Raw genomic sequence first — 20,303 nt, forward strand, 5'->3', positions numbered from 1 at the left:
ATGATGCGATTAGACATGAGGTAGGAAGCATGGATTGGGAGCAATTGCTCCATGGTAAAGGCACTACAGACATGTGGAGACTGTTTAAGGAAAAGTTGTTGCAAGTGATGAATAAATATGTCCCTCTGAGACAGACAAGAAGTGGGAAGATAAATGAACCTTGGATCACGAGAGCGGTAGAACTTCTCGTCAAAAGGAAAAAGGTAGCTTAGATAAAGTGGAGGAAGCTAGGGTCAAGCTCAGCTCTAGAGGATTACAGGCAGGCGAGGAAGGAGCTCAAAAATTGTCTGAGGAGAGCCAGGAGGGGGCACGAGAAAGGCTTGGCAGAACGGATTAGGGAGAACGCAAAGGGATTTTACATTTATGTGAGGAATAAGAGAATGGTCAAAGAAAGAGTAGGGTCGATCAGGGATAGCATAGGGAATTTGTGTGTGGATTCTGAGGAGGTAGGGGAAGCCCTAAATGAGTTTTTTGCTTCTGTCTTTATGAAAGAAACAAACTTTGTAGTGAATGAAACCTTTGAAGAGCAGGTGTGCATGCTGGAATGGATAGAGATAGAGGAAGCTGATGTGCTGAAAATTTTGTCAAACATTAAGATTGACAAGTCGCCAGGCCCGGACCAGATTTGTCCTCGGCTGCTTTGGGAAATGAGAAATGCAATTGCTTCGCCACTTGCAAAGATCTTTGCATCCTCGCTCTCCACTGGAGTCGTACATGAGGACTGGAGAGAGGCAACTGTAATTCCTCTGTTCAAGAAAGGAAATAGGGAAATCCCCGGCAATTACAGACCAGCAAGTCTCACGTCTGTCGTCTGCAAGGTGTTAGAAAGGATTCGGAGGGATAGGATCTATGACCATCTGGAAGAGCATGGCTTGATTAAATGCAGTCAACACGGCTTTGTGAGGGGCAGGTCATGCCTCACAAAACTTATCGAGTTCTTTGAGGATGTGACTAGAAAAGTTGATGAGGGTCGAGCTGTGGATGTGGTGTATATGGACTTCAGCAAGGCATTTGATAAGGTTCCCCATGGTAGGCTTATTCAGAAGGTCAGGAGGAATGGGATACAGGGGAACTTAGCTGTCTGGATACAGAATTGGCTGGCCAACAGAAGACAGCGAGTGGTAGTAGAAGCAAAATATTAAGGATAGGATTCTTGGCAGTGTGGAGGAACAGAGGGATCTTGGTGTGCAGGTACATCGATCCCTTAAAATGGCCACCCAAGTGGACAGGGTTGTTAAGAAAGCATATGGTGTTTTGGCTTTCATTAACAGGGGGATTGAGTTTAAGAATCGTGAGATCTTGTTGCAGCTCTATAAAACTTTGGTTAGACCACACTTGGAATACTGCGTCCAGTTCAAGTCGCCCTATTATAAGAAAGATGTGGATGCTTTGGAGAGAGTTCAGAGGAGGTTTATCAGGATGCTGCCTGGACTGGAGGGCTTCTCTTATGAAGAGAGGTTGACTGAGCTCAGACTTTTTTCATTGGAGAAAAGGAGGAGGAGAGGGGACCTAATTAAGGTATACAAGATAATGAGAGGCATAGATAGCGTCAATAGCCAGAGACTATTTCCCGGGGCAGAAATGACTAACACGCGGAGTCATAGTTTTAAGCTGGTTGGAGGAAAGTATAGAGGGGATATCAGAGGTGAGTTCTTTACAGAGTTGTGAGATCATGGAATGCGTTGCCACCAGCAGTTGTGGAAGCAAGGTCATTGGGGGTGTTTAAGAGACTACTGGACATGCATATAATCACAGAAATTTGAGGGTGCATACATGAGGATCAGTGGTCGGTACAACATCGTGGGCTGAAGGGCCTGTTCTGTGCTGTACTGTTCTATGTTCTTGGAGTGCAGGTTCATAGCTCCTTGAAAGTGGGGTCGCAGGTAGATAGAATAGTGAAGAAGGCATTTGGTATGCTTTCCTTTATTGGTCAGAATATTGAGTACAGGAGTTGGGAGGTCATGTTGCGGCTGTACAGGATATTTGTTGGGCCACTGTTGGAATATTGCGTGCAATTCTGGTCTCCTTCCTATCGGAAAGATGTTGTGAAACTTGAAAGCGTTCAGAAAAGATTTACAAGGATGTTGCCAGGGTTGGAGGATTTGAGCTATAGGGAGAGGCTGAACAGACTGGGGCTGTTTTCCCTGGAGCGTCGGAGGCTGAGGGGTGACCTAATAGAGATTTACAAAATTATGAGGGCATGGATTGGATAAATGGGAAAAGTCTTTTCACTGGGGTTGGGGAGTCCAGAACTAGAGGGCATAGGTTTAGGGTGAGAGGGGAAAGATATAAAAGAGACCTAAGGGGCAACTTTTTCATGCAGAGGGTGGTACGTATATGGAATGAGCTGCCAGAGGATGTGGTGGAGGCTAGTACAATTGCACATTTAAGAGGCATTTGGATGGGTATCTGAATAGGAAGAGTTTGAAGGGATATGGGCAGGGTGCTGGCAGGTGGGACTAGATTGGGTTGGGATATCTGGTCGGCGTGGACAGGTTGGACCAAAGGGTCTGTTTCCGTATTGTGTATCTCTATGAATCTAAGTTGGGTGGATAAATTTTAATTGGCACAGACACAATGGAGCCAAGTGGCCTCTTTCTGTGCCAGAAACATTGCGATTCTGTAGAGTGCTGCAGTTGGATCCAGGTCCTTTTGAGACTGTGTAGTGTGCCCATGCAGTGGAAAGCTATTTTATATAACTTAGGTCAGGTTTAAGGGCACTCATTTCCATAAATATTACTTTGTTTTGGAATTGTAGAATGTACTTTCGAATGAAGTGCTTGGGAAGCCAAAATGACTGATGCAAGTACTCTGAACAGACTTTTTCCGGAAATCTGATTGATCCTGGTATCGTTCCTTCAAGTGAAATATTCAGGTTCTCTTTGAATGTGAACTTTGACTCAATCAAACAAAATAAGACTTTGTAATAATCAAACATATTTGCCTTACACCACAGATAGGGCCATGTCATAATAGAAGAGTTAGGTTGTGTTACTCAAAAATGTAATTTATACTTAACTAATTATGTTAAGCTCATATTTTCCAATTAGTCTGTTTTATCTTAGGAGAAAGTGAGGACTGCAGATGCTGGAGATCAGAGCTGAAAAGTGTGTTGCTGGAAAAGCGCAGCAGGTCAGGCAGCATCCAAGGAGCAGGAGAATCAACGTTTTGGGCATAAGCCCTCCTTTAGGATTCCTGAAGAAGGGCTTATGCCTGAAACGTCGATTCTCCTGCTCCTTGGATGCTGCCTGACCTGCTGCGCTTTTCCAGCAACGCATTTTTCAGCTCTGTTTTATCTTAGGTCTTTACTTTTGAGTAATTTTCATCTGATCAATCTTATTTCAAATGGGAGGGTGAATAGGCATTTAGCCACATACTAACTTTGGATACCAGTGCTGTTGGCTCCTTATTCCATAGGAGAGTACCTTGCTTTGCTTCAAGATTGAAGAACATGTCATCAATTTCTTCGGGCATGCTACCCCACTTAGTAAACTGATTGAGATTTGTGTTTGATCAGTTGGACTTCAGTTAGATTCACTGACTGGAATTTGGTATATGGTTGGGAATGTAATTTGAGCTTTTTAATTTAAATGCATATTTCAACATTTGATTAATTGGGTATTATGGTATAAATATGGTGATGATTTAGTTAATTCAAACATTTTATCAAGCTATCTTGGCATCTTAGTTAGAATTTTTCTTAGCATCTACAGTACTCACTTTTGCCTATTTTAGTTAGAAACCACTCCAGGTATCTCCTAAACGTTGTTAATTAACTTTCCCTTAATGTTGGTAAAGGCATCCAGGGCCATGGATACCATGACATGGATTTGTTTGTGTAGTGTCAGGTAGGTTTAAACGTAAGTGTAAATGCTCAGTGTTAGATCTTTAAAAGTGTGTTTTTTTTAATTGCTGAAATGTTATGAATCTATTTCAAAAATAAATCTAGGTAAAAGTAAGTTTTGTATGGCATCAACATTTTGATGACATTTGTTTTGTATAACATGACTTTGCTCATAATTTTTCATATCAGATTTTTATTTCTTCACCTTCAGAGCACAAATACAGCATGAAACAGCTTCTCGATTTGTGATTTGTCTTCTCCAGGTTTTCGTCTTCCAGATGTTAACTACTTAGTTAATTAATTTGCTGTGAAGGGATGCAATTAACTTTTTAACAAGGGTTTGGTAATGAAATTGTGCAGCTACAGAATACTTTTAATTGAAGAATGTAACAGAAGTATGAATTATGAAGTGAGAGGAGAAGCAGTATAAAATAAAGGACAACTCTAAACCGAGTGCGGGAACAAACAGTAGGAAAGTCTGCACAAGTTATTGAAGGTATAGGGGAAGTTGAGAAAATAGTTAGAATTCCAAATTCTATAAATAGAAGCACAGAATGCATAAACAAGGCAGTTATGTTGAACCTTTATTAAACACAGTGTCCCCATTTGTGGGCATTGCATTTTAGGATGATTCCAGGAATAAGAACTTGATTTATATGAAGAGGTTGGAGAAGCTGGGGTGGCTTTGAAAAGAGAGAAGGTTGAGAGGAACTGCGATTGACGTGATCAGCACAAAGATGGCTCTTGACAGAGTAGACAGATGTCAAACATTCCCATTGACAAAATCTGAGACACAAACACCGTTTTGAGGTGGTTGGGAAAAGAGCCAAAGGGAACATGTAAAAACACTTCTTTTTTTTAAAATGCAGTGGCTGTGGTCTGAAATGCACTGCTTTTGAGAGTGTGGTCAAGGGAGATGCAACTTTTGCTTTCAAATGAGCATAAAACAAGCACCCAAGCTTATGTGCAGGGCTACGGGATAAGTGGGATGAGCTAAATTGCCATTTCAGAGAGCTGACATAGGTTCAGTGGTCCTCCTCATGTATTGTCACCATCCATCAAATTTTTCTTGAGAGCTTGTTCTCTGCTGAAACATTTTCAGCGATCTTGTAGAAATCTTCATTAACCTTAGTAAAAATGAAACATTTTAACAGTTACTGTTGTTGAGTACCCTTCTACTTTTCGGAAGTTACAAATTTCAGCCTTATCATTTAAATATTCTAGTTGTAAGAGTTTAGCAATTCTCAGCAATATCAATAACCTTTTTATATTTATATAATGCCTTTTAAGCAGTAAACTCTCCCAAGCTTGACGAGCTTTATCAGATGAAGATTTAACACTAATCCACTTTAAGGCAAAGAAGGCAGATGACCTAAAACTTGGTCAAAGAGTTAGGGTTTTAAGAAGCATCATATGGTAAGAAGGAAGCAGCAGCAAAGAGTTTTAGCAAGACAGTTCCAGAGCTTTAGACACTTGGTAGGTATGCACAGCTACAACTGGTAGGGTGGTTAAAATGAGAGGTGCTAGAGTTGGAGGACTGCAGATATCTTGGAATGTTGTAGGGCTGGAGGAAATTAAAGGTAATGAGGAGAAAAGCCATTGAGAAAGCTGAATGAACAATTTAATATTGAGCCGTCGCTGACCAAAGCTTAGCGAGTATAGGGGTACTTATGCATGGGACTTGGTACGAGGCTGAAATGTCCAGTAATGAATTGGAATAGTTGAGTCTAGAGCAAAGGCATAGATGAGTGTTTCATCAGCAAATGGGCTGCAGTAATGGCAGATTTGGGCAATGTTATGGAGGTGGAAGTAGATGGTCTTGGCGGTGTCAGACTTGTGTCTGGAAGCTCACTTTGGGGGTGAGTAAGACAAAGTTGGCAAGCAGTTGTTAGCAGGAAGGCTGGAGTTGCGACAGAATGGAGTTTTTGCCAAGACTGAAGGCTATCATTTTGATATTCCGAATATTTAATTGGAGGAAGTTTTATCTCTTCCAGTACTGGATGTCGGGCAGCGTAGAGACTGAGAGGGGATCGTGGGGCACTTGGTAATGCCACATAGGTTGCTTTCTGACCCACATTGCTTTTTGACTGTTGAGATTTCTTGGTGTTTGCACAAAAATAGCAAAGACACTTAATCCATTGTTTGAAGGTAAGTATTATATTCTCGGGTTCTGTGGCAGAAATGCTATGTGCATTGACTTGAACTTGTTATGAGAAGTCTTTGCTTTTTGATTTACTTTTGTTTATTCTACACTTCAGAAACTAATTTTAACAGGTTACAGTTAGCACAATAAATTTATCTGCTTTTTCTTCCCAGGAGCCTAAATCCATCACTGATGATTACTTCAGAGAAGTAAATTCACGTCGGTCCCATGAAGTAGTGTTGAAAGAGCAGGAAAAGATGTTCCTGCAAGGCGGACCAGGAGTATATAAGGTAGTGAAGACTGGGCCTTCAGGGCACAACATCAGGAGCTGCCCTAACCTTAGAGGTATCCCCATTGGAATGTTAGTTCTTGGGAACAGAGTCAAGGCATTAGGCGAGGTATGGATTCATGAAAGTGTTATTGCAGGTACCAATCAACACATTAGAGCAAATGCTGCAAATTTGATGTCTTCTCAAGCTTTTGCATAATATTATAAGAGGACATCTGATATTGGTATAATTCCTTCATTAAGAAAATTAGAAATGATGCCTTTGGGTGCTGTGACAAATCGTGGAAGCTTTTATACCATGCTTACCAAATTTGGTGATCTGAAGGCTCGTACTCTGCTTCTGAGCTGAAAAATCCTATGATTCAACATGATCTATTGCTTTGATTTGATTTGCTTCTGTGTATTCTACACTTAAGAAACTAATTTTCTTTACTGATTTAACTATTGTTTATTGGATTGTCTTTGCAAATTAATTATAAAAAATACATTTTTATTCCTGTATCTCTCAAATTGCTGCAGAAATTTTGGTAAATATATTCTGGCTGCTCCTTTTATAATTTGAAAGCCAAAACTAAGCATCTAAATTGTGTTACGTTAGATTTTACTGAAATTATTATATTTCACAGAATCTAACAATTTTGCGTGTGTAATTTAAATGTCAAATTTATTCTAAATTTAGTAGTTGTAGTGAGTGTTGAGTGTTAAGTGAAACAGTGAAAACTATAATTCAAGCATTTTGAATCCTGTAGTTACACTCAATAAATCTTTATCGCGGATCCTTATTTATGAACTATGGTTTTTAAAGAAATATTCAAGAATGATACATTCATGAGAAATAATTCTAACAGACCTTTTTCTTAATAAAAAATCTGTTGGGCTGGAATTTGCTGAAAATATGATGGCATGTGAATAGCACCAACTTTTGAATGTTTGTTCATGCGCAATTGGCTAGTAACTTGTGACAAGGAAAAGGTACCTTGTGAATTGCAAATGGTGAAAGCAGTGTCCATATTTGTTTTTCATGATATTAGTGAAGGTGCTGCATTTGCTTTCTTAATTGTCCACTGCCGTCACCATGTAGTTACTACTATTAATAATAAGTACTTGTTTTCATCAAATAATTTTTGATGAAAACAGAAAATGCTTATCTATTCAGGTCAGGCAGCATCTATGGAAAGAAATGGAGCTAATGCTTCAAGTTGATGACCTGCTATCAGAACTGAACAAACATCGAAATGATAGAGACACAAAACATTTAAACAATCGAAGCTATGCAGAGTTCTCTTGTTAACTATGAAATGGGACTAAAATGTCAATCGTGTATAATAATTGTTAATGACTACCAATGATTATCACCTCTAAATTTTTAAAATTGAGTAACCTATCCATGGTTGTGTGCATGGTAGTGTCCTTCAGTTGAAGTATTGAAGCTTCACAAAATTTAAATTCTTAATTTCCCACTTTGTTTCTTTTGTCTTTGGGCTGGATGTTTGTCTGCAGTTGGGGGTGGTGGTGGTGAGGGGCGTACTATAGGTCAAGTGGCAAACCCACCACTTTGCTAATAATGACCAAAAATATGGAAGGGGGGAAATCAGCAGCCTACTGTATGCAAATAAGTAATTGCAGGCTGCTTGAGCTCGTTCCAAGTTCAGTTTACCCTGATATTACACTATCCAGGCCATAAAATGGTTGGAGTGAGGAGGTGAGTAGGTATTCTATTTTTCACAAGATGCTTAAAAGGGTAGAAGATTGTGGACACTATCATCATTTGGGGGGCGGGAGGGTGTGATGTGGTGGGGGTGGGATGCCCTTTTCCCATTGAAAACACCCATCCACTCAATTTGTCCATGCACACCTATAATAAGAATCTACAATCATCCCTTGATCCCCATCCTTCACTTCCCTAAGTTGTCAAATCCATCCTGCCCAAGGCATTCCATTCCCCAAATGCATTAGGTTTCCTTCATGGATCTGTGTGCAATCCTGCAACCCCCACTATGGAATTCTGTCAGGTGTTGCTCAAATGTTCTTCCAGACGTCCCCTTCTACCCACTGCACATTTCTGTTTCCTGTCTATCTCATTTCTTCCTTTCATTTCTCAGCACCTAAATTGATAGTGAATTTGTCCTCATTTTCAATTCTTCCTCCGTTTATTTCTCCATATTTTTAATGAACCTGTTCAGAAATGTTTTGATATATCTCTGGAGCGTATGGGACTTGAATCCATGCCTTCTGGCCCAGAGGTCGGGATACTAACACTGTACCACAAGAGACCCGTTGTTTAATCAACCTAGTTAGATGTGTTATTGTACAGTTCAGAAGCAGGCGAGACTTCAACCTGTGCCTTCTACCATTCTATTTATTTCTTAGTCCTTTATCCTAATTGGTTGAGACAATATTGGTTCCATCATACACTCAAAATCCTGGGTGCCATGTTGTCCTCCACCTAGTATCAGCTCCTTCCATCAGTTTGCAAGTTAAACTCATTTCAAGCGAAAGGTGAGAGGAAAACCTGAACTGTTCATGATGCCATGTGTATCCCTGCTCCAGCAAATTCCAGCCTTTTGTGTTTAAAATCAGAATGGCATTTTAGCAGTCAGTGGTTAAAAATTCAGAAATTCAATAGGCTATCATATTCCGACTTTGTTTCCTAAGTATTCAGCATTTTAATTTACACCACAGTGTAATAATCTTTAGGCTATAAAAGACCTTTCCAAGCTAAGGCATTTTAAATTGAGAGATGTAAAATATTTAAACAGTCTGAACTCTGCAGACACCCAAATTCTGTTGTTAAATATGGAGCAAGACAAAAGTGTTGTTTGTATAATAGGTGGCAAATCACGAGGGCATATGGATCCAGCTAGATAAGAACACCATGGTGGAATTCTGTGAAAGCGGTGAAGGTGAGGCCTGGTCCTTAGCCAGAGACCGAGGTGGTAACCAGTACCTCAGACACGAAGAGGGTAGGTGCTCATTATTCAGTTAATCACTCTGTGCCAAAGTAATTCTGTTCTCAGTGGTATTTTCAAAACATTAAAAGTTGAAAGCTAAAGCTGATTATTTGTGATCCTACATACAAAAGTACAAGTTGAATCTCTCAGAATACCACTTGAAATAACAATTCCATTAAAACTATTTCATTATTCGAATTATTAATTCACACTTTACAGCCTGTAGTCTTGCATGACTTTTTCTGTGGGGAAGACTTTATTCCTTTATGATGTACTTGTACTAGAGTTTTTTTTCTTATTTCTCACCAGTATCTTGTAGCTGCATCTGTCTCCAGTCTGGTGATAAGTATTTAATCTGCAGAGCTCATTTTCTAAAAACAGCTATAAAACAATTGTTGTTCAATTCCTTGAGTTGTGCCCAACCTTTGCTGGTAATGCACCAGCATTGCCACTATTTTGAGGAGCATCAGTGGTGATCTTCCTTTAGCTGTGAGAATCCGTGCAGGAACACATCATGCCTATTCAGTGAGTCACGTAATAAAGAAAGATGTTGTAACTGGGTGAGGCAGGCTGTGATTCAAAGACCTGCTCGATTAAAGTTATCTATGGTGTAATCTGTCACTGTCTTGAGCAGAGATTTGTTTTAGGAAAATCCAATATTTTCAACCTTAACATGTCTGTACAGTGTCTTTCTTTTTGGTAAGAATTGGCTGAAAGCATCAAAATACTAAGTAGTTCCAAAACCTAGTCTTTCAGAATGTCAGGTGAAGGCAGCAGAACCATCCAATGTGACACTTATCAAGTCCTGGTAAGAGCTTCCCGGGGTGCCTTCACTGATCATTGAATCCTGCTTCACTCCAGAGGAGCACATACAACAGAATTAAACAAAGCCTCGTAGGGAGACCTGTTTAGGGCTGGTAGCCTTGGAAACATTCATGACTTCATACATGAATGCCAACAGAATGGAGGCTGCAAAAGGTAGATTTATTTTCTTAGGGAGCAAGCATTCCTCCATATTTATTGCTTTCTACTAGGTGAAGTGATATAATGTGTTTACCGTTTTTGGAATATGTTTGTAAGAAGTATATAAAGAAGGATCTTAGCTTGAAGGATGTTTGATAAAGTTCAAGCTTGCTACCTTCTAGTGTATCTTAGAGATGAGATAAGTTACCAAGAGTGAAACATAATTCGCAATATCGTTGTTAGACTTCAATTTCAGAGCCCCTTCCCAATGTGAACTCACCTACTGAGCCATTAAAGCTGTTCAAAAATCTCATACTAAACTGAGATCTGTTTTGTCAAAAGGCCTTGGACTCGAAAATATACTCTGAAAAGAATATTCCATTGCTATATGATGGTTGCTCTTTTCCCCTTTTTGCTCAGCGCCCCTCTAGTAGGTATTCAGGATTAAATGTAACACAGAAATTGTCATTCCTTTGGTCCAGTGTAATCCCAACTATTTATCTCAACTATCCCAACTAAGCATTTTGCACTTCAATTTCCAAGCAATACAGCAGAAAACCGCAGTTTTAAAACCATGATTACGCCTAGTAAATGTTGACCCCAGTGCAAATGTTAATTTTATTAAGCTTCCCTAACTTAGTTTACAATCTTGCCAAAAATTGTTTAATATAATTTTCTTTGACAGAACAAGCACTGCTGGATCAAGCACCTCAAACGCCACCACCTAGTCCTTTCACAGCTCCTGCTTTCAACAGGAGCGCAAGTGGAAACAATACTCAAGGATTTGACTACAGTCTTGCAAATGCTAAAGGTATGTGAAAATTATCATCTATTTAGTTAGAGGGGATCCACATACTGTAAATATTGCCCTGTTTTGTTTTGCTGCTTCATTAGAGTCAGTCTGTTCTGTGTTTCTCTCCTTTTCTAATTGGAATTATTTGGTTCACAAATAAAGAGAAAGAAATAGAATTCAGTCTCTGAAATAGCATTTATATTAATGTTTGTTGGCAGAAATCCTTTAAGCTCTGGAATTTCCTCCCTAAACCCATGTGTGTGTCTCATTCTGTGATCTTGAAGATGTTAAGTCAAAGGTAGTCATAAGAGATATACAGCATAGAAACAAACCCTTCGGTCCAACTCATCCATGCTTACCAGATATCCCTAGCTGATCTTAATCCCATATGTCAGCATTTTGCTCCTATCTCTCTTAACCCTTCCAGATGGTTTTTAAATGTTGTAATTGTATCTGCCTCCACCACTTCCTCTGGTAGCTCATCAAATGCATGCACCACCCACTGCATGAAAGGTTTGCCCCTTAAATCCCTTTTAAGTCTTTCCCCTCTCATCTTAGACCTATGCCCTCTAAGTTTTGGATTTGACTACCCTGGGGAAAATGACCTTGGCTATTTACCCTCTCCAAGCCCCTCATAATTTTATAAACCCCTATAAGGTCATCCCTTAGCTTCCGACACGCAATGGAAGATAGCCCCAGCCTATTCTGCCTCTCCCTATAGCCCAAACCCTCCAATCCTGGAAATATCCTTGTAAATCTTTTCTAAACCCTTTCAAGTTTAACAACATCCATCTTACAAGCAGGGAGACAAGAATTAAACTCCATATTCCAAAAGTGGCCTCACCAATGTACTGTACAGTCACAACATGACCTCCAACTCCTGTACACTGACCAGTGAAGGCAAGCATGCCAAATGCTGCCTTCACCACTCTGTCTACCTGCAACTCCACTTTTAACGAACTATGCATCTGCACCCAGGTCCCTTTGTTCGGCAACTCTTTGTCAAAATCTAAATACTACTTTAACTCTAAAACCTCTGATCAAGCTGTTGATTGTCTCCTCATCTTTCTCCCCATGCAACTTTGTGCTATTTTGTTTTATAATGCTTCTTGAAAGAGAGAAGGCTGTTCGCGATCTGGTCATGTGCAGCACGCTGATTAATGACCTCAAAGTGAAAGTATCCCTATATAGCTCTTAATAGCGCTCAATAGGTTTCTTCAAACAGATCAATGTAGGTTATTTTCTGTGTGCTCCAGAATAATGTAGTCATATGCATTTTGGAGACCTGTTGCTGTCATGCACAACGGTGTTAGCTTTCCAAACTAAAAGATTGAAGGCAATCTATTATACCTGTATTTAATTTGGACCCTGGGTGAGAGGGCACCTTTGCCATTAGAATGAATGCTAGCAAGTTGGAGAAAACTGAAGGTACAAACACACTGTTTTATGTTGGTTCTGATTGGAAAAATCATCACACATCATTATGTTTAACAGTTATACTGATTTGGAAGTCCATGCTCCATTTCCAGTGATAAGGTATGCATACTTGAACTAATTAATGCTGAAAATGAAAGCCTACTCTCTCTTTTCTTGGTACAGGAAATTTCTTGGAATGAAAGAGTCTTTCTAGTCCAGGTTTACTTGCATTCCTTTCAAAAGTGCATCCCAAAACTCGCTAGCAATTTTCAAAGCAAATGCTGATAATTCTGTGGTGCCTTGTTAATATACATTGGCTTTGAGTCATATTATTGTATGCTGTATTTAATTATTTCTTGTTCACTCTAGTTGCTTCCATTTTGTGTTAAAACAACAGTTTATAAACTTGTATTAAAAAGCTTTTGTGTTAATTGTATCCCAAACTTTTCTCTTAAAGATGAAATCACTGCAGACCTTGGCATAGGATCATTCACTGAGCCTGGTAAGTGTAGGGTATTATGATGGGGAATATTATGGAGTATTCATTTGCTTTTCACTATTCGAATAAAGGTAGGAAGGAATATTAATTTTTAATAACTATGGCAAGGTAATGTCTTCCATTCTCCTTCCAAAATAAAACTTGTTTATTTTCCTAATTCAATGGAATCTGTTGAGCTTCATTTGCCCAGTAACTTTGTAAAATTGGAGTAATATGAGTTCAAAACTGAATTTAAATTTGAATAATGTAGTTTACAGGACCATTCTTGCAATTTTGATTCATTTTGCATCCAAATAAAATTTTTTGGAAGATTCCAAATTTTAAGTTGGTTCCGGCGGCATGTTTGAGGAATCTAATTATTTTGTCTGCTATGTTCTTTGTTGGTTGACTTCCAGAATTACTGGACTGTAATGTAAAGGTTCTGTCTTTGTTTGTTTTCTACGTATAGAAGATATCTTAAGCACACCATGATTCAATAAACTAATTTTATATTCATCATGACTTGATTGTTTCAGTTATGTGTATAATGTCAAGCTTTATAGTAACGTTTTGCAGATTAGCATGCTGCCCATTGCACATTTTTTTTTAGTTGAGCTCCTTTGTCTAGTTCATAACCTTAACACCGTCCCTGGAAAGCAAGGACCTCAACTGACAGATTTTCAGACCAAGTAGAGATCTAAAGTTAGCACTTATGAGCTTAGCAAGAGAAGCATGAAGTAGATTGGTAACGTTAAGTGGAATATTTTATTTTCCCTCTGCGTTTTGTAGAAAAGCTCTGAGCATCAGATTAACACTTCCTCCTGTGTGGTATGATTTAAGTTCAGGCTATTAAGATCTTAATGGAACCTGAAAACCCACTACTTCTACCATCTTGCAGTTGGACACCGATTATTCACTGAACTCATTCTCAGTCAGGCATTTTATCTCTTGGATCAATTTAACCTTCATACCTATTGTAGTATTTCCCCAGATTGAGCGCCTTGAAATTTCTCAAAATGACTTCCTGTTTGAGTTCTTTTTGAGGAATAGAAAATGAGGAACCTCTGTCACACCAACATCCAGTAATCACAAGGAGCATGTGATGGAGACCACTGGGCCAAAACACACAGTCACCACACAGCATCTTCTGATACACCTGTTCTTTAGATTAATTAAAAGGTTTTTTTAAAAACAGTCAGGGCAAGGTCAGGTTGTGGATTCTGCACGATTGCCATTATTCTCATCTTTTGAGACTTTCACCCAAATGACATTGGTAGTAGAGATCAAATTGTCAAGTTATTTTGCAACTTTTGAGTTACTTGGAAGCCAGAAGTTAACTGTAAAGACTTTTGCACAATCTCTTTAGAAGCTGATCACAGCAAAATCTTTTTAAGCTCCTGTGTATGTTACAGCTGATGCTTAGACCAGGGACTCAAAAGTTATTATTATATACTAGGGCTGCAGGATTCTTCAAAGTAATCCATGTATTTACATTGCAGAGGGTGCCTTGCACTAGTTATTTTGTAAATTAAACCAAGGTCACAGAAGTTAGATTTCCTTTGTAAATTCAACTATGACACTATAGGAGAACGTTTTATATCTAGTCTTTTATTCTGCAGAGGTAATCAGAGGTTCTCTGTTCACAATCTGTTATTGTATCGACTTGGAGCTGTACTTTCAAACGTAATCTTTGTTTCTGTTTCTTAAGTTTGAAGTATATAATTGTCAGAATATGCCTCCAGGATGATTGCTTCTATATTTGCGACTCATCCACAGTTTTGGAAAAATTGAAATACACATGTACAGTGAACATCCAAGGCAACAAATTGTTTTCTAATTTTCTGTCCTCCTCTTAACTACCCCTTCTCCCCCCCCTCCCCCGCCCCCCCATTAAAAAAAGTATGAACAGGGATAACCTTTTGTGAAAAGAGTCACTTTGTTTCATAAAAACATAAAAAATAGGAACAGCCATCTAAGCCACTGAATCTGCTTCGACATTTGATGTAATCATGGCTGATTATCCGATTCAGTACCCTGTTCTAGCTTTCTCCACATATTTTGATCTTGCTAGCCCGAACATCTATATCTAGCTCCTTCTAGAATACATTCAATGTTTTGGCCTCAGCTGCTTTCTGTGGCAGGGGATTCCACAGGCTCGCCACTCTCTGGGGGAAGAAATGTTTCCTCATCTCAATTCAGAGGCCTATCCATATCCATAGCCTGTTATTCCTCTTTGTGGATTTCCTGCTCAGCAGGAACAACCTTCATGCGTTTCCCCTGTCTAGACCTGTTCAAATTTTATAGGTTTGTTTCCCTCCCGTTTGTTTCTTTACTCCAGTAATATATTCCTAACTGATCCAATCTCTCTCTTCATATATCAGCCCTGCCATCTCCGGTTTACTCATGTGAATGATTCCTATGTTGCACTCCCTCCATAACCAGAGCATCCTTCCTCCAGTGCAGAGACCAAGATTGTATACAGTACTCCAGGTGTGATCTCAACATTGTACATAATTTCAGGAAGATATCCCTGCTTTTTTACTTGAATTCTCTCGCAATGAAAGTCAGCACAGCATTTATGTTCACTGCCTGTTGTATCTTCCTACTTACTTTCAGAAACTGGTATACAGGTCTCATTGCATCTCCCTCTTTTCCAATCTATTGCCATTCAAATAATCTATCTTCCTGTTTTTGCTGTCATAGTAGATAACCTCATATTTACCCATATTACGCTTCATCTGCTATACATTTGCCCAGTCACTCAACTTGTCCAAATCTCACTGAAGTATCTTTGCATTCTCCTTGCAGGTTACGCTCTCACCAAGCTTTCTCAAATTCTCTTAACATAGGGATCATATTTTGGCAATTGGTTTTTCACTATGAGCATTGCATTTCTCAGCAATTTAAGGAAAGCTGTATTTTGTATATAATGCAGCTTTCTATCATATAGTTGTCTGTTTTCTAGCTTTGGCAATTGTCCTCTCCAGCAGGCTACTTCTGATTTCAGAATGGTGTCATCTCTGTGAAATTGAGTGTGCAGATGGGCTTTTGCTGTCTGGCCCTGAATTGTCATTCAAAAGCTGCTTGAAACCTGTGTGGTGGAATATATTCTCTCTGTAGGTGCCATGCTGACTCTAGAAATTTCAGTGACAGCAAATTAAAACTGAGCATTGAGATACCACAATGTTGGGTTAAAAAGCAAGTTCAGTGCATGGATCATTAGTTAAGTTCCTGTCTCTCTTTTTCAGCATATATTGAAAAATATTATTTTTGATTCAGGTGCTAGCAGCCTGCCAAATTGATGATGTTCATATTTCAATTGGAATCTCCTGTTAAAGTATCACAGTCGATTGAAGCTGACATGAGCATTCCATATTACTCAGCAAGGTTAACTATAAATATTTAAGACACAGGAGAAGGACTGTATACAGTAAGACAGTATCAGTGAAATCCCTGACCTCCGAAACATTGTGAAGTATTGAGTTATGAAATGTAATGCAGGAAAGGGTGAATGGTATATTTTGCTTAAAAAAAAGAGCTTGAACATAAACAATGGACAAGTGCAAAGTGGAGTTTGAAGAATAGATCCTAAATAAAATTCAGTATCTTGTTACTTTTCTGAGTAGATTCCTAGAACACAAAAGCAAAGAAGTAATTGAATCTTCAGAAAAATCTCATTCAGCCTCAATTGGAGTATCATATCCAATTCAGGGCAGTACACTTTAGGAAGGACATGAAGACTTCAGAACAGGTTGAGAAAAGATTAAGGAAGACTGTTCTGGGATGAACTTCTGTTATGTGGATAAATTGTCAAAGTTGGAACTCTTTTCCTTGCAGAATAAGTTAGAGTCATGTAGAGCAGACACTGACCCTTGGGTCTAACCAGTCCATGCCGACCATAATCCCAAACTAAACTAGTTCCATATCCCTCTAAACACTTCCTATTCATGTACTTACCTAAATGTATTTTTAACGTTGTAACTGTAACCACATCCACCACTTCCTCTGGAAGTTCATTCCACACGCAAACAACTCTGTAAAAAGAAAAAAAAAATTGCCCCTCATGTCTTTCTCAACTTTTTCTCCTCTTATTTCTTTAAAATATGTCCCCTAGTCTTGAAATCCCCACCTGCTATTCACTTTATCTATACGCTTCATTATTTTATAAACCTCTATAAAGTCGCCTCTCAACGTCCAATGCTCCATTGAAAGAAGTCCCAGCTTATCCAATCTCTCCTCCATTCCCAGAAATATACTGATAAATCTCTGCTGAACCCCCTCCAGCTTAGTAATATCCTTCCTATAACAGGGTGATCAGAATTGACACAGAAGAGGCCTCACCAATTTCCAATGTAGCTTCAATGTGATGTCCCAACTCCTTTTACTCAATGAATGCAAGCATGCTAAATGCCACCTTAACCACGTTATCTATATGTAATGCAAACATCAACGAATTATGTACCTGAACCCCTAGGTGTCTCTGTTCTACAACACTTTCCAAGGCCCCGCTTTTAATTATGTAAGTCTTGCCTTTGTTTGTTTTACCAAAATGCAATACCTTACATTTATCAAAGTTAATCTCTGTTTGTCTCTTTTCACCCCATTGACCCAATTGATCTCTTTGTAATTTTAGATAGCCTTCTTCACTGTCCACTGTACCTCCAATCTTGGTGTCATCCGCAAATTTACTAACTGTGCTTTCTATATTCTCATCTAAACCATTTATAAAAATGACAAACAAAAGTGGACCCAGCACCAATCCCTGTGAAACACTGCTGATCACAGGTCTCCATGCTGAAAAGCAACCTTCCACCGTCACTGTCTCCTGTCATTAAGCCAGTTTTGTGTCCAGTTGGAAAGCTCACTCTGAATCCCATGTGAACTATCTTTACTAATTAATCGACCATGTAGAACCTTGTGAAAGGCTTTACTAAAGTCCAAATAAACGATGTCTCCTGCTCTGCCCTCATCAATCTTCCTCAAAAAAACTAAATAATGTTTGTGATCACTTTTCCCTCTCACAAAACCATGCTGACTGTCCCTAATCATTCCTTGTCTTTCCAAATGCGTACACATCCTATCTTTGAGTCACTTCCAACAACTTTCCCAGCACCAAAGTCAGACTTTCAGGTCTTTCATTCCCAGGCTTCTCCTTGTATCCCTTTTTAAAGGCACAACATTAGCCATTCTCCACTCATTGGCACCTCCCCCATATTTATAGATAATACAAAAATGTTTGCAAGGGACCCTGCACTTTCCTACCTTCACCTCCCACAAAGTCCTGGGATAGTGTTATGGACCAGGCCAGACCCCCTAAAAGCACTTCAAGAAAGTAGTCCAGACCCTAACGTTGTTAGTTGCTTTAAGCAGGTATACAGTGGATATTCCAGGAGAGATGCAGCTGGTCAAACCACTTAGTTTTAAACCAAAACAGAATTTGCCATTTGCCAAGGCCATCTCATATACTCTCTGTGCCTTCCTGACCTCCCTGTTATGAATGTATCAATACTATACTCTTTAAGAGATTCATTTGAGCCACTTGAAAGGGTATTTGATACTAGTGTTCAGAACTGAAGATAGTCAGAAGAGGGAAGCATTTGAGAATTAGCAGATCCTAGTTCTGGAAATGGCTACTGAGGAAACTTGGGAAAGAGCAGCATTTGCCTTCTATTGAAGTTGCTCCAGTCATTGAGAATTTTTCTCATGGCAGAATACTGTACACTACCGCAGGACTTCGAGATGCGTTCATAAGTTCTGTTTGTGAATCAAAAAGATCCTTTAGGTGGAGACACTTAGTGCATTGTTGCCACCACTGCACCTCAAAGAGCAGAATGAATGGAATCCACACTTAATTTTCTCAATGTTAGTTATGAATAAAGTCTGAAAATAGTAATAAGTCAAAAATATTATGACTTGGAAGAATTTACGTAGAGTTACACAGCATACAAATGGACCCTTTGGTCTAACACATATCCATGCTGTTGGTCCCATTTGCCAGTATTTGACCTTTATCCCTTCTAAACCCTTCCTATTCACATACTTATCCAGATGCCTTTTAAACATTGTAATTGTGCCAGCCTCCACCACTTCATCTACCAGCTCATTTATATACTACCATCTTCCCCAGAAAAGTTGTCTCTCAGGTTTCTTTTAAATGTTTCCCCTCTCTCCTTAAACCTATGCCCACTAGTTTTGGACTCCCCTACTTTGGGGTGTGCAGGGGAATACTTGGCTATTCACCCTATCCATTCGTCGTCTTGACTTATTTTAATTATTTTGATGTGATGTAGTCTTGATCTTTAGTATCCTAGTAGTGAAGAATTGTCACACATACTTTAAAAGCAGGTTTACAGTAATTGAGGCCAGATTATAGATTGTGGTTCATTCAATGTATGTGTTTTAACTTGCTGAGTAATTGTACGACAGTATAAAAAGTAGTTTCATGTTCCTCATACTTTCATACCAGTGTAAAATCATTGGAATGCATCAATTCAGGGGGGTTAAGAAGCCAAACATAGTCTTACTTAATTTTGCCTGCTGCAGGTGATCAACTGAGTGCCATACTGAATACCATTCAGTCACAGCCTTTCTTTACAGCTTCTAGCGTCTTTGGTCAAGCTGCAAAGCCTTCCTCCTCCCTTGTTCACAGCCCATTTGTGTTTGGACAACCCCTTTCCTTGCCGCAGTCTCAACCTCAGCTTCTGAGTAAGTCTGTCTGCCTCAGCTGCTTAACATATACTCTGTCCTGTTGCTTTAGTATTTTGGTTCTTTATACTGTCTTCTATCAGTACAGTAATAAGTTTAATTTTAAACATGAATTTTGAAACATTTGTCTTCAGTGCACGTTTTACAGCATTTTGTTACTTGGTAGTCTGGGATGTTCCTTATTCAGAACATTTTTTTTAAAAATGGTTCCATTGCATTAGCTCTGACAATGTCCCAACATGTACCACTAAATTGTCAGACTTAAAATTGGAAAGGAAAACCCAACTTGTACCTTGTTTGAAAACATACAGCTTACTGAAGTTTGTGTTTTACTTGTAAATCACTCTGTAAAGTGCTTCTTTGCTTATTTTTTGCTGCTGAAGCATTTGTCATTGAACCTCTGCTGCTTATCTGCTAATGTCTTCCTCTGTAGACCCTTCATCACGCAGCCTTGCCTCACGTGAGCGCTCATGCAAAAGTAATGGTCCTTCAGGGCCTGGGTCAGGTGTCTGCTCTGTGTCTCTGAAGTCAAAGGGTGGGTATGCATGTAGTGACTTTTTAAAAAAAACTGATTATATGACTGCTGAACTCCAGCAGAGGATAATAGTGGTGCTTTAGCCCTTGCCTATGGGTTCACGTTGAAAGTACTTTTTTCATTTTTTTGCATTTCTGCCAATATTTTGCATGTTAAAATGCAGAATTATTTATTGTTTCATGCACT

General features: G+C 39.1%; 1 protein-coding gene across 16 annotated transcripts in view; it reads left to right on the plus strand.

Annotated features, from left to right (window-relative positions):
• The window catches only part of mycbp2 (MYC binding protein 2), a 253,347-nt gene that overhangs the window by 170,396 nt on the left and 62,648 nt on the right, over positions 1–20,303 (plus strand). For 9 of the 16 annotated variants that reach the window (XM_072577934.1, XM_072577936.1, XM_072577938.1 and 6 more), the window contains 6 exons: positions 6,161–6,385; positions 9,107–9,239; positions 10,876–11,001; positions 12,857–12,901; positions 19,421–19,582; positions 20,016–20,117. In XM_072577934.1, the coding sequence (XP_072434035.1) occupies positions 6,161–6,385; positions 9,107–9,239; positions 10,876–11,001; positions 12,857–12,901; positions 19,421–19,582; positions 20,016–20,117 (793 nt within the window). The remainder of the gene's footprint in view (positions 1–6,160; positions 6,386–9,106; positions 9,240–10,875; positions 11,002–12,856; positions 12,902–19,420; positions 19,583–20,015; positions 20,118–20,303) is intronic. The other 7 variants (XM_072577943.1, XM_072577951.1, XM_072577940.1 and 4 more) reach the window with 5 other exon arrangements.

The sequence above is a fragment of the Chiloscyllium punctatum genome, chromosome 9 (assembly GCF_047496795.1).
Source record: "Chiloscyllium punctatum isolate Juve2018m chromosome 9, sChiPun1.3, whole genome shotgun sequence".
In the NCBI taxonomy this organism is placed as follows: Eukaryota; Metazoa; Chordata; class Chondrichthyes; order Orectolobiformes; family Hemiscylliidae; genus Chiloscyllium; species Chiloscyllium punctatum.